The 13,855-nt window shown below is 41.7% G+C and overlaps 1 protein-coding gene across 1 annotated transcript in view; it reads left to right on the plus strand.

Moving 5' to 3' along the window:
• The window catches only part of KNL1 (kinetochore scaffold 1), a 32,493-nt gene that overhangs the window by 2,933 nt on the left and 15,705 nt on the right, over positions 1–13,855 (plus strand). The window contains exons 3-10 of the mRNA XM_080996334.1: positions 210–249; positions 3,387–3,446; positions 4,587–4,648; positions 5,804–5,850; positions 5,960–5,996; positions 6,827–6,864; positions 8,610–8,662; positions 10,007–13,603. Of these exons, the coding sequence (XP_080852460.1) occupies positions 210–249; positions 3,387–3,446; positions 4,587–4,648; positions 5,804–5,850; positions 5,960–5,996; positions 6,827–6,864; positions 8,610–8,662; positions 10,007–13,603 (3,934 nt within the window). The remainder of the gene's footprint in view (positions 1–209; positions 250–3,386; positions 3,447–4,586; positions 4,649–5,803; positions 5,851–5,959; positions 5,997–6,826; positions 6,865–8,609; positions 8,663–10,006; positions 13,604–13,855) is intronic.

Genomic DNA, 13,855 nt, shown 5'->3' on the forward strand with positions numbered 1-13,855 from the left:
TATGTCTATTAGCTGGTGGCCTGTGAGATTACAATGTGTGTGCTTTGTATTTGAGTAATGGCTGTTTACTTTCATAAAAGTTCTGAAATTTTAAACCTGATTTTACTTTTCAGAAAGTTTCTTGCTTTTCACTGTAAACAATTTTGCATAAGGTGTGTTGAGGAGGATTGAGGTTTAACTTTCACAGAGTTTTACTTTTTCTTTTTTAGTGACTTCACAGAGGGCAGAAAGAAAAGAAGGATTTCCTCAGTAAGTGTAACTTTGAATAAGATCTATATATATAGATTTTATTTTAGAAGAAATGTAGCAATTGGTTAGGCCAGTCAAATGACCACGCAGCAGTCAGAGAAATAAAGCAAGAAAGTTTTAATTATTTGCCAGCAGCAAGCAATGGCGCAGAGGAATAAGTTCCAAAGTCCGGCCCCTCCAAACAGTGGAGGCTTCCCTTTATACAGTACATTCTTAAATCAGGTCTTTATCCAATCAAAAGTTACAGCATTACACATACTGTACTCAGATAGATACATTAGGTTCCGCCTGGAGACAAGAACTGCTTTGCCTAGAGATTGTGTTCCAGATGGATACATTAGGTTCTGCCTAGAGTTAAGGCATGAGGAGTTGGACATTCATGTCTTCCATGTCCTTATGTGGTAATCTTTATCAGCCTATCTCTGTGTGTCTCTGGGTAGTGGGTGTCTGAGTGTAGTTACTGGATATGGGGGCCTGGCCAGATCAACAGAATGGCTTCCTTGCTTAACATTTTAACTCTCAAAATGGCTTCCCTGAGCACGTTGCCACAGTAGATAGTAGTAATCCTGACTTCACTCGCTTGTACAGAGAGAAATTAGTTCATTGGTCTTATCCTCCTGTTAGTGATTTTGTATTTGTTGTGCTAACGATTATAGTTGGCCTGATTACATCCTACATTTTGTCATTTTATTGTGTAACCCACCTGATGAACAGTGGGAAATAAATAAATAAAATGAAAACAAATGCAATGCAAAACCTTTGCAATTATCTATGTATTATCCACTTTATTCCTGTCCTAGGGATAACTTTATTCCTGACCTGCAGCTACATACATACATAATTTTATTTGTGTGCCACCTTTCCGCAGTTAAAACCATGCTCAAGGTGGCTTACAACATGAAAAATAATTACAAATATAACAAAAGTAGTCATAAACAATAAAACATCAAAAGGTATACAACCAAATTGAAACAATTTCCGCATAAATCATAACATCCAACATAAAGATACAAAAAATTAGTAACAGCAACACCCCTGCTTCCAAAATGGTGTCCCCGCCCCCAACTAACGTAGCAGCTGGAGTCAATCAGGTCCGCACTCTCCTAGGCCAGGTAGAAAAAGGCCTGCAAGGCAGTGAGCCGGACTTCCCAAACTCAAAGAACGTATCATAATGAAATTCTGAATATTCTGTTCTGCAATCAAGACTCTAAACATTACATATATATGTGCCTCTTTCTGTAATGGTGGCAAAAAAGAGAGAGCTAATTTTCTGATACCAAATGTACTCTGCTCTTATAGAGCTTCATGATCTAAAACTCTGCATTTTGTGACAATTCTGTCAATAATTGGCTAAAACTTATTTTTTTAACAATAGTTTAAGCTGTCATGTGAACCTATATTTAATACATATGCCAAGTTTCCTGCTTTCTGAGTTATCGTGCAAAGTGAAACTTCTAGAACAATTTGTAGACTGAATCTTAAGCCATTTGTGCGTAGGGAAGGGGGAAAGCCTCAGCCAGATTTTATAGAAATTCTTGCTACTGCAGCTCTGCAGACAAAAATGCAAGCAACTGTTTAGTTCCAAGTGTCTTGCAGTGTTATCTATGGAAATAATGCTACAACAGTGTATGAAGTTCATTTCCATACATGAAAATGTTTATTTGGATTGCAGACATAGTAAATACATTTGGTAATTTTCTTTAGGACAGTTCCATTCTTTTCAGTTGGAGTGTGTTCATCTGCCTTTGACTTGAAATATTCAGACTGCCAGTCTTGGTTATTAAAAATTACAAGGATAGTAAGGAATGAATTACTATCCTGAGTGACAATTCAAAAATCTGCTTTAAGTGCATTAGTGCATTCTGAAAGGCTTTATCTTGGAGATATATGCATACAGTACTACTATTTTGAATAGCAGAAGTTGTTCCACAAACCAGAAATCTGTTTACTGTGTAGTATGCAATGTTGCTTTAATAAATGCCGTATTTTTCGCACCATAGGGCGCACCTGACCATAGGGCGCACCTAGTTTTTAGAGGAGGAAAACACACAAAAAAATATTCTGAATCAAATGTTGCACTAAACTATTTAAAGCAGCAAAGCGGGTGGCTCCTGTCCGCTTTGCTGCTTTAAATCGAGCCTCAGAGGAGGGTAGGAAGGGGAACCATGGCTTATCTAAGTCCAGTTAATAATGCTGAACCTGACTTATGGCCATTGAGATTAGCCTGGCCGTCTCAGTGGAAATCTGGGGAGGCTAGGGTGGACATTCCAGTGGTCAAAGTGTGGTTGTGTCTTCCTGCCCGGCATCTATTTCCTGCCCTCTTTCTCCCCTGCACCCCCACACCCTGCTTCGAGGGAAGGAAGCGGAGCCATGGATCCTCTGCTCGCAACTGCAGTGGATTCCATCCACTTTGAAGCAGGAAAGTGGGAGAGGAGCTGCTTACACGAGTGTAAGCTGCTCCCCTCCCACTTTGCTGTTTCAAAGGGAGCCTGGGAGGAGGGAATCCACTGCCTTCGCTAGCAGAGGATCCATGGTCCCCTTCCTTCCCTCCTCCGTAGTTGCTTTGAAGCAGGAAAGTGGGAGAGGAGCTGCTTACAGGAGTGTAAGCTGCTCCCCTTCCACTTTGCTGCTTCAAAGGGAGCCCGGGAGGAGGGAATCCGCTGCATGGACCCCCTTCCTTCCCTCCTCCTTGGTTGCTTTGAAGCAGCAAAGTGGGAGAGGAGCTGCTTACACGAGTGTAAGCTGCTCCCCTCCCACTTTGCTGCTTCAAAGGGAGCTGGGGAGGAGGGAATCCGCTGCAGCTTCCCCCACCTCCCGCAAAACCGGCAGAAGCCGCCAGCTCTTTAAAGGGGCTGTGCGGCTTCTCCTGGCTTTTCTGGGAGGTGGGAGAAGGGACTGATGCAGCCAGTCAGTCCCTTCTCCCTCCTGGGGAAAAGCCCGCAAGAGCGCACGAAGCTTGTGTGCGGTTCTTGGGGGCTTTTCCTGCCTGCCTCCCCCTTGCATTTGCTCCATAGGACGCACACACATTTTCCCTTGCTTTTTAGGAGGGAAAAAGTGCGTCCTATAGAGTGAAAAATATGGTAGTTTTGTAGCTGCTTCAGAAATTGTTTTCTCAATGATGCCTATTTCCTTTGTAGATTTTAAAAGCTCCCCAGACCCCTCTCCGTGACTTAGGGAGTGGAAATGAATTAACTCAGGTAGGCATTACATTACATGGAGTGAGGTCATCTCCAAATGTAAGTCAGTGTCTGTAACCTACCACTGGTTAATTTTTTTAAAAAAGATGTCTATATTTTAAAAAGTGTATAACTTCTTGACATATTTATTTTGAAGTAGCCTTGTCTCAAGTTAGTGGGTGAAATTCACTGCTGCCATCCCACTTGCGGAGCAGCTTTCAATGCAGTGGAGTAGCCTGGTAATGTAATGTTGGGGAACCTCTGGTCTGCATCCCTAATTAAGCCTGTTAGGGGATCTAATTTGGCCAATAAGGCTCAGCCTACCAGTGCTACATCTGACATCATATACTACCTTCTCGGTAGTGGCGCCCGCCCTGTAGAACGCCCTCCCATCAGGTGTCAAAGAGATAAAAAACTACCTGAAATTTAGAAGACATCTGAAGGCAGCCCTGTTTAGGGAAGTTTTTAATGTGTGACATTTTAATGTATTTTTAATCTTTGTTGGAAGCCGCCCAGAGTGGCTGGGGAAACCCAGCCAGATGGGTGGGGTGCAAATAAATTATTATTATTATTATTATTATTATTATTATTATACGCCTGTGCAAGAGCCATCTATCAGTTGATTGGCTTCAGTTAAGAAGCCCAGTTCCTTTGCCCATAAAGTTTGATTTCATTTCCAGTGGACAAAAGAAAATGGCATGTGATTGAATCAAAATTGCTCACAGGGGTTGGAGGAGGTTTCTTCCACTTCCCCATTCCTGCTACAGCTCCTTAAATCTGCTTGGGGAACCTTTCAAAGCAGCATGAAAAATGTGTGGATGTGTTGCAGAGGGACCAAGGAATCAGAGAAAATTGCCTCCCTTCATTTTACATTTGCAGATTGCTGTGCTGGATCAAAAGCATTGGATTTCACCCAACAGGGGTTAATTTGCATGTATGGGTTCAATCCAAACTGTCTATGCCACTGGGTGACTTGAAAACCAGCTCCATGAGCACTGGATATTTAGCATGTTTGCAATTTAAATGTGTTCAGGTACCATAGATATATAAGTCTGTTCCTAAAGGTTAATTTTCAATAACACTTAATATCAGGTATCCTGGTTGAAAGCTTTCATATAAAAGTTGCTGCCGATGCATTTAATTTCTGTGTTGCATATTCAGGACTGCAATGTTGAAAAACGTCAGAGAAACTCCAGGCGTGTCAGTTTTGCAGCTACTATCAGGTAAGCTTATTCTTAAAGTAGCATATCTATAAAACTGGTCTTGAATGCAAACAGCCCCAAACTCCACTTTAAAAAGCTATAGATCCTTATCAGCTGTCTACATTCTCTCTTAGATTGATGAGTGAAATGCTTGTTAAGGCAAGATTTAAAAATATCAATTTAGCTGCTCTTTACTTAATGAAAATGGGGTATGGGGTATTTAAAAAGCATACTGTTCTGACGGTCCTAAACAATATGCACTGTTATGCTACAGACTAATATTACCACTTTTTAACACATTTGGAAACAAGTTTGGAAGATGGATCATTCCTTGTGGTGTGTACTGACATCCCATTTGGTCTCATTGCAGATTTTTTTGCTTTTGTCAGAATATACTAAATAGTGCTATTTGTGGAATGGAGACAGTTTCTAAGCACAAACAATAGAAACGCAATTTTATTATTTTATGCTAGCATGGCTTAGTGATTAGGGTCAGCCTAGGACTGGGAGACCCAGGTTCATATTGTGCCATTCATTCTCACTTTTAGCATGATCCATCTCCCAGGGTTGTGAGAAGCAAGGGGAGAGAACTGTTTTTAATTATTTAAAACATTTATGTACTGCTCTTCATTTAAATCATAACAGACCAGTTCACAATATATGAATATAATGCATTTTAATATGTAGATTGTAGTGTAAGAAAACATACCAAGATACAAATGACTGAATCCAACAAAACATTACAACCAAGCTAGGAATTAAAAGCAAATGAATGGATAAGTTTTAACAAAGGGCCAAAAACTCAGCCTGTCAATTATAAAAGGTTAAATCAAGTTTTAAAACTTTTATGTTATAAAGGCTAACTGCTCTATCCACTATTAACTTGTGCACTCTCCCAATAGCATACTTTAGTTCCAACTTTGCATGAATGCAAGGGACTCCTTGTATCCTGAGCTGTGACAAAATCAAAGTCGGTGCACATACAGGGTTTTATTTAGGGGTTTTTTATTGGGTTGTTGTATTTTGATTTTATGTATTTGAACCGCCCTGAGACCTTCGGGTATAGGACGGTATAGAAATTAAATAAATAAATAAATAAATATGAATGTTTGTTTTCTTTACAGCAAATATTTCCAAGTTAGTAAAATTGTAATTCCTTTTGTCTGTGTGTTTTAGCATCTTCCCATCAGATCCTCCAGCCACTGAGGTATCAGACCATACCGGTGAGAACTTTTGTTCATTTTTATGTTTTTGGATGATAACGAGAGCCTTATTACATTCACCAACATCAATGCTGATGTTTCTTTCATGATGTTTTTTGTTTAATTTTAGGAACAGCAGCAGCAAAGAACCAAGACACGTTTAATCAGTAAGCCTGAAATGAATTGCCTAATTGAACAGATTTCTCAGTTTTAAAGTACAGTGGTACCTTGGTTTAAGAACAGCTTAGTTTATGAACAACTTGGATTAAGAACACCGCAAACCCGGAAGTAGGTGTTTTGGTTTGTGAACTTTGCCTTGGAATAAGAATGTTTCGCTTCCTGTTGAGTGTGTTCCATTTGTAAATTGAGTCCCCTACTGGTATGGGAAAGCACGCCTTGGTTTAAGAACACTTTGGTTTAAGAACGGACTTCCGGAACGGATTAAGTTCGTAGACCAAGGTACCACTGTAGTCTGAGACATGATTTCCAGTCATATAATACTTCTACCAGTGTTGACTGCTTAATGCAGTGTTTCCTAAACTTCTGGTAAATGGGAAATCATTTTTCATGGACTGAAATTCCACCTGATAGGGTTTGTTCCTAGAGTGTGCAAGATGGCAATAGTCAGCCTCCTCTGAGGGCATAAATTCTAACTCTGGAGTGATTGGGCTACTCAGTCTATTGCTTTCTCAAGGCATGCTGGTATATTCCAATAGACAATGTGAGAATGATTGACTTGATGAAGGGATCTACTGCATAGGAAACTTTATTACATGCCTTTAGAGCTGGAAGAGTGATTTAACTGATAACTACATTTGTAATTGATCTTAATGGTGGGTTGGATTTCAATTAAAGTGCATGTAACAGGGTCATAGTATAATAGAAGTAGTGGTATAATTCCAGCAGTTATAGTTCTGTTAATTGCTAGTTTTCCTGTTGAGATAATCTTTGATATAAATTAAATCAAGTTATGATTTATTGTTACTGCCTTTTTAAGGAATGCAGAACTGGAGGCCGACCTGTGTAATATCACTGGTACGTATGAAAACAGCAATTACCTTTAAATATACACTGCTTTTTGATAATGTGTTAAAATTTTGTATGATATGGTTTTGTAAATATATTTGCTACTTGGAAGTGACATAGATTGTACTTAATTTGTGGCAATAAAGCCTCACATACCATGTGGTGACATAGAAAGTTTGATTGCTGGGAGAACTCAACAGTCCAGCTGCTGTGAAGGATGAAGACATTGTCGATTTTGGATTAGAACAGCAATCCAACACCAGTGCCCCTTACACCAAACTGTGAAAGATTTGGATTGGGTGGAAGTGTACCTTCGCTACTGGCAGTATCCCTGTTGGTGGGGGCCAGCAGAAAGTCTCAAAACCGGATATTCTGCGAGAGAAGGTGGGTTTGAGCTGGCCCAGGTTCCAATGGTTCCTGAGCTGGTTTTGCTGCCATCATGTGATGGCATTGGGCCTGATCAGAACTGACTGATGCACAAGCCTGGAGCTGACACAGGGATCAGACCTGATCCTGCCCTACCTTCCACTGTGGCCACTGAGAGCAGACTGGGTGGGTGTGGATGCAGCAGTGACTCTACTTCTCTCTAAAACCACACCAGTGGGAAGTTGGTTTGCACCCTGAAGCAGTGGTTTTCAACCTTTTTGAGTCCACAGCTCCCTTGACCACCTTCTTTCTGCAGCTCTCCTGTGTGTGATACAAGTGAGTCCTCATTTATGTGGGGGTTCCATTCTGGACCACTGTTCACATCCCCTAAACACATAAGTGGGGATTCCCCTGTTCTGCTCCTGCCCCGCAGCTGAGCAAGTCCCGATGTCCCTGCTGCTTGCGAGCAGGAGGGACCTCAGGGCTTCTTTGCGAGGCTTAGCTGGGGGGTGGCAGGGCCCTCCAGCTGAGTGAGCTCCACGCCTCTCCAGCTCGCACATGAAGCACTGGGGCTCACTCAGCTGGGGGGGGGGGGTGCGATAGCAGCCCAAAGAAGCCGAGAAAGGAACAAGCTGTATTGGCCCAGTGATACTCCTCTCTCTGCAGTGTGAGGGGCAGAGCGATGGCAGCTTCACCCGGCAGTATATCACAGGTGAAACTGCTGCTGCTTCTGAGTCCCTCTGCTACCAGCGGCTGAATGTTGAAAGTGGCGCTGGTAGCAGAGGGACTCAGGAGTGGTGTTGGTTTCACCCGCAATATACTGCTGGGTAAAGCAGTAAAAAGCCATCACAGTCTGCTCCTCATACAAGTCCTGCTACATCGCCCAGGCCTAGGCAGACGTGAAGTAGCTCGGAGGGGCGTGTTAGGGCTACTAGGGCTAACCTTTTCCAGATCATGGTCAATTCTCCAAGGGCCAAAGTGAAAATGGCCAGTTTTTACTTATCACAAAGTTTTTGTGATCTTTTTCATCAGTAAAATAAACATTAAAAAAAAAAATGGACGGATTTAGGGGGCTCTGAGTTAGAGTTAGGCCAAAAAAGTTGGGATTCACAGCATGGGAATAATTGGTTCTTTTTTTAAAAATGGACAAACCTTGATGGAGGCACACACAAGATCTCTTGGTCAGCCATCCCAGTCTGGAGTCTGATAGAATAATTGTGGCAGTTATGGCTCCTATGACCTAGCAACCCCCAGGTGGCAAGAAAAGCCAGGAAGCATGGTAGGTCTGAAATTCATGCATTAATTTGAACTAACCAGCCAATACTTTGGCTTCAGAATGTCTGTTGCGTAAATAAACAATTTTTTGATTTTTTTTTCCTTCTCAAAAGGGATGAACACCTTACTTCATGCTCCCATCAGGACACCTTTGCAACAATTGGAGGTAAAAAAAAAAAACATTTGTTCCTCTAACATAATACCATATATACTCGAGTATAAGCTGATCCGAATATAAGCTGAGGCACCTAATTTTAGCACAAAAAACTGGGAAAACTTAATGACTCGAGTATAAGCTGGTTCACCACACCACAAACCTGGTGGTGGCGGCAGCAGTGGCGGGGGAAGAACAAGCAGCCCAAAGGTGCTGCTTTCAGGCTGCTCGTTTCTCCACCACCTCTGCCGCTCGCAAGGGCAGGCATAGGAGCCGCGGTTGGGAGCAGCGCAGTGCCCTTGTGAGAAGCGGGCGGTGGCAGCGGGACCAGCAGCGAGAAAGGGCTCCTTTCGGGCCTGTCATGCCGCCGCCCGCCTCACTCAAGTATAAAATTCTGTATGCTAGCTTTCATCAATCAGATGTTCTTGGGCCTGCCCACCCCCCATGTTGTTCAACTACAACTTCAATGATGTCATGGTGGCTGAGGTTGATGGGCCTTCTGGTCTAACATCTGGAGGACACCAGGTTGGCAAAGACTGCTGTCAACAAAATGAAGAGCAACACACTGAAGAATACAGTGGTACCTCTGGATGCGAACGGGGTCTGTTCCAGAGCCCCGTTTGCATCCTGAAGCGAACGCAGCCCGTGGGTCGCGATTCGCTGCTTCCGCGCATGCGCGTGATGTCATTTTCAGCATCTGCATGAGCGGCAAAACCAGGAAGTAACGCACTCCGTTACTTCGGGTTGCCGCGGAGCGCAACCTGAAAATACTTATCCCGAAGCTACTTCAACCTGAGGTATGACTGTACTTACTTACTTTAGAAGACCTGGTTCCTCCCTGCCCCCAATCTTTGCATTGTTTGCTTAACTAGTCAGTAGTGTAAGCTGGCCTTACCATTTTGGTATCTGAAAGTTAGGTTAAATGTGCTTAGAAGTTAAATACAGTGGTACCTCGGGTTACATACGCTTCAGGTTACAGACTCCGCTAACCCAGAAGTAGTGCTTCAGGTTAAGAACTTTGCTTCAGGATGAGAACAGAAATTGTGCTCCGGCGGAGCAGCAGCAGGAGGCCTCATTAGCTAAAGTGGTGCTTCAGGTTAAGAACGGACCTCCGGAACGAATTGAGTACTTAACCTGAGGTACCACTGTATAGGCAGCAACCATTTTGCATGGGGGCTCCATTCCTGGCCCCCACACCCATCAGTGGAACATGCATAAGCCCGTTCCACCCCCATTCCTCCCCTCCAAAAGGACGTGCGTTTTGGCAGTCACATGTCAGTTGGACGTGCCTAAAGTGGTCACTGCCTGTACATAAGTTTCAGTAAACAGTTTGTTTCTTTTTCTTTTTTTTAATAGGATAACGTAAACAACAAGCAAGAATGGAGCAAAATGGATAGGACGCTCCTCTTCTCAGATGAAAATGAAATGGATATGACGTCTGGTCACACTATAATAATTAAGCACGCCACTGAATTGAAACAAGAAGTTATACAAATGAATGATCTCAGTTTTAATAGCTGCGCTACAAAGGGGAATGAGTCCTGTTTGTCTCAACAGAAGACAAACACTGAAAACACAAACAAAATAAATTTTGATGATTTCTTGAAAAGCTTGAAGTCCACTAAACTATTTCCTTCACCCATTGCTTCAGAGGCTTCAGAAAGAAATGTGTGTCCTTCAAAGGAGAATGCATATACCTACTTAGAAGGCGGAAATAGCAAGAACACAGATTTTGGAAGACCCGCTAACAGGCAAAACTATGCAAACATTTATGAAGGAGCTGTTAGCATAAAAAATGCTAGCAGTGATGCCTCAGTGTCTTGTTATCAGGGAACTATTCCATTTTCTATGCCCTTTGGATCTGTTACTTCTATGCCTGTTCTACATGGTAACACTAATAGAAAAAGTGGGGTTTTAAACAATGCAGCATCCTTAAATTCTGCAGATAAAACTTCTATATTTGGATTTGGTGAGGACATGGAAATAACTAAACCCACATACTTAATAGATAATCCTATAAATGCTGCTGGATTCCAAGATATGCCATCTCAAGAAATGGGAATTGGTAAGAAAGGTATAACTCTATTAGATAAGACAGTTTTGTTTTCCCTGAGTGAAGACAATGAAATGGAGTTTACCAAGAGCTGTACAGTAGCAGCGCAGTATGATATACAGCAGTGTGAAAGAACATCTCAAGTGCCCTCCTTACAACCTTTGGATAAAACTGTTTATCATAACAACATGGATGAGACTAAAGCCATAACAACCATAATAGATCATCCTATAAAAGCTGCTGGTGCCCAAGCTATGCAAAAACAAAGTGAGTCGGGGTCAACTAATGTAACCGGACCAGCTTGTGACAAAACTCTTGTATTTCCCCAGAGTGAAGACAATGAAATGGAGTTTACCAAGAGCCTTACAATGGCAGTAGAGGAAGCTCCTCTAGCACAATCATGGATACCTGCAGGGAGTACCAACATGTCTGTATTTAGCAGTAACATGGCAATAAGCAAGTCCACAGCTTTTCCAGAAGGTAAAACAATTATGTATATGCACAATGACTGTATGGAAGTAACTAAGCCTATAAGTCACATAATCAATACATCTCAAGAAGATACTGGTTTCAAGCCTTTGCAGCTGAAGAAAAAAGAGATGGACAAGATGATTCGATCAAGTTCAGCCAAGGAAGAGACCATGTGTTGCTTGGATAAAGACAATGAGATGTTTATGAGGAGCCATACAGTGTCAGTAAACAGTGATATTATTATCCCATGGGCCAAGGTAGCTACTCAAGTACTGTCCTCAGCTCCGGTAGATAAAAACAGTATGTCCACACACAGCAGTGATGCAGCAATAACGAAATCCACTACTTTTGTTCCTGCAAATAAAACGATAATGTGTAATAACTCAATGGAAATAACAAAACCCATATCGAGTGCATTTTTAAACAGATGTTTCAAGTCTTTGCCGCAGCAAGAGATGAGCAATACCACAATACCAGGTTCAGTTACAGATAATAATGTTCTTGCCCTACATGATAATGAAATGGAGATGACAAAGTGCCATACAATAACTGTAAATGTTGATAACATCTCCCAGTCAGAAAACTCCCCCCATATACAATTTCATCAGGATGATATGAACATTGCAGGATCTTATGCCATTACTAAAAACCCTAAGGGAAACTTGCCTTGGAATGTGATGAAGCTGGAAATGGATGCTGGATGGGAACCCTCGTCAGATCAAATTGCAACATTAGGTGTGGCTGGCACAGAAATGGTTAAAAGGCAGACAGTGCCATTTGACAGCAGAACATCCATGTACTGCCAGCCTGATAGCCAAGCTAAGTTCTTAGGCCACCCCAATAAGACTGATGCATTTGCATTTTACCAGGATGGCACAGAAGTCACAATCCTGCCACCTAGTGCTGTTGTTAATGGGAGCCTGGAGGCACCTGAGAAACAAGAAATGCTAACTAAAAACTTAAGACAGAATTTAGGTAATGTACCTTTCCCTACATGTAGGGGGACATTGCAAGATATAGAAGCTACTAGAAATCAAGCAGTTATCACTTACGACCCTAACTATCCATGTGATGCTGAGAAACAAAGACCAAAGTCCTCCACAAGGTCAGAAGAAAAGGCTTTTGGATTTTTAGGCAGTGAGAACATGGAGGTGAATGGTGTTAAAAATCAATGTTTTCATTCTCGGACAAAATCTAGCTCTGAATTTCCCCATTTCAGTTATGGGGGAAAACACGATGCCCAAATTGACAATGATATCTCTCAAAAATGCAATTCACCTGCCAGTGTGACGTTACCTATAGCTCTGGAAATTGTCCCAGAACAGCAGAACTTTTTGAAAACCCAAGAGAAACAGCTGGAATCCTGCACATTTAACGCTAATTTTGCAAAAGAGTCTACATTGAATGATGGATATTGTGAAAAAAATGATTTTACATTTCCAGTTAAAATGTCTGCGTCATATACAAAGTTACATGAGGAAACTGCTGTTGAATCAAACACAGAGAGAATGTGCATATCAACTGCTGAATTCAAGAGCCTGAATGATGATCCAAGAAAGTTGTCTCAGTCAAGACAGGTTGGTAGGTTTGCTGGAGAAACAGAGGCTTTTCCAGTTGATAAAATAACTAAAAAATGTGGTACTGTGTTGTGTGACTGGAGTAGCACTGTAAAAGATAATAACATGGACCCTCCTCCCATCAATAACGTTACTTCAGAGGAGGAACCAATCCTTCTGTCTAAACTGTCTGATGTTGTCAGTGATTGTTCAAAGCTTAATGATAATGGGAAGAAGTCTGAACTTTTCCTACCCTCTCAAGACATTGGGAAAGAATTGCCCCAAATGGCAGTGAAGCCAGCTGATCATTTGGAGTTGAGAGAAGATGTAAAAAAAGTATCTAATATTCCTACTGCTTCTAATGAGTGGACAAACAATGATTTTACAGATGTTGCTCCTCTCTCTGTGCCCTTAAATGCCATGTGGAACGATAGCTGTAAGATGAAAAAATCAGCCCTGGGTATCTTCCCACCTAAACTGCCAAATAAAAGGAAGCCTGCTGTTTCTAATGTAGAATATATTGGTGCCAGATCAGAAGAGAAGGTAGAAACTCAAGGTTCAAAAATCACTCAGTTTCTCAGGAGATCCCTGGACAAAGTTACCCCCAACTTGAGTCCATCTCATTATATAGATGAAGAGCTGCTTCCTGCATGTGTAGGTGAAATGGATTTTGATGAGTCTTTAGGTTGTGAAGTGCCAGAAAAGCTGATGAATGAAAAGGAGCTTGCTGATACGGAGTGTTTGAAACTGCTTGGAGTGTTTGAAACAAGTAACAGGAAGAGAAGATCTTGGAATCAAGATGATGAGAAACTTCAGCAGGAAAAGAAGCTCAAGACAGACGAGGGCTGGAATGATGCAGTAGAGTTCAAGCAGGTGGGTTTAAGATGATTGTTTGGCACTTGGTCACATTTTCTCGAGTCTGTAAAATCACCTATGAATTAATGAACAAAGTACATATTTAACAGTGGGTTTTATCCTAAAGGAAGCTGAAATGGTATAGTAGCTATAAATTCATTAAGTGGTTTGGGGCAACTGATTATTCTTTCAGTTGTGCTGTGCTCCTGAAGTGTGGGTAAGAAATAACATTTTTTAAAAATCAGCTGGTCTTTCAAATATTTGGTGATC

This window comes from Podarcis pityusensis (assembly GCF_964106645.2).
Source record: "Podarcis pityusensis genome assembly, chromosome: 1".
NCBI lineage: Eukaryota > Metazoa > Chordata > Lepidosauria > Squamata > Lacertidae > Podarcis > Podarcis pityusensis.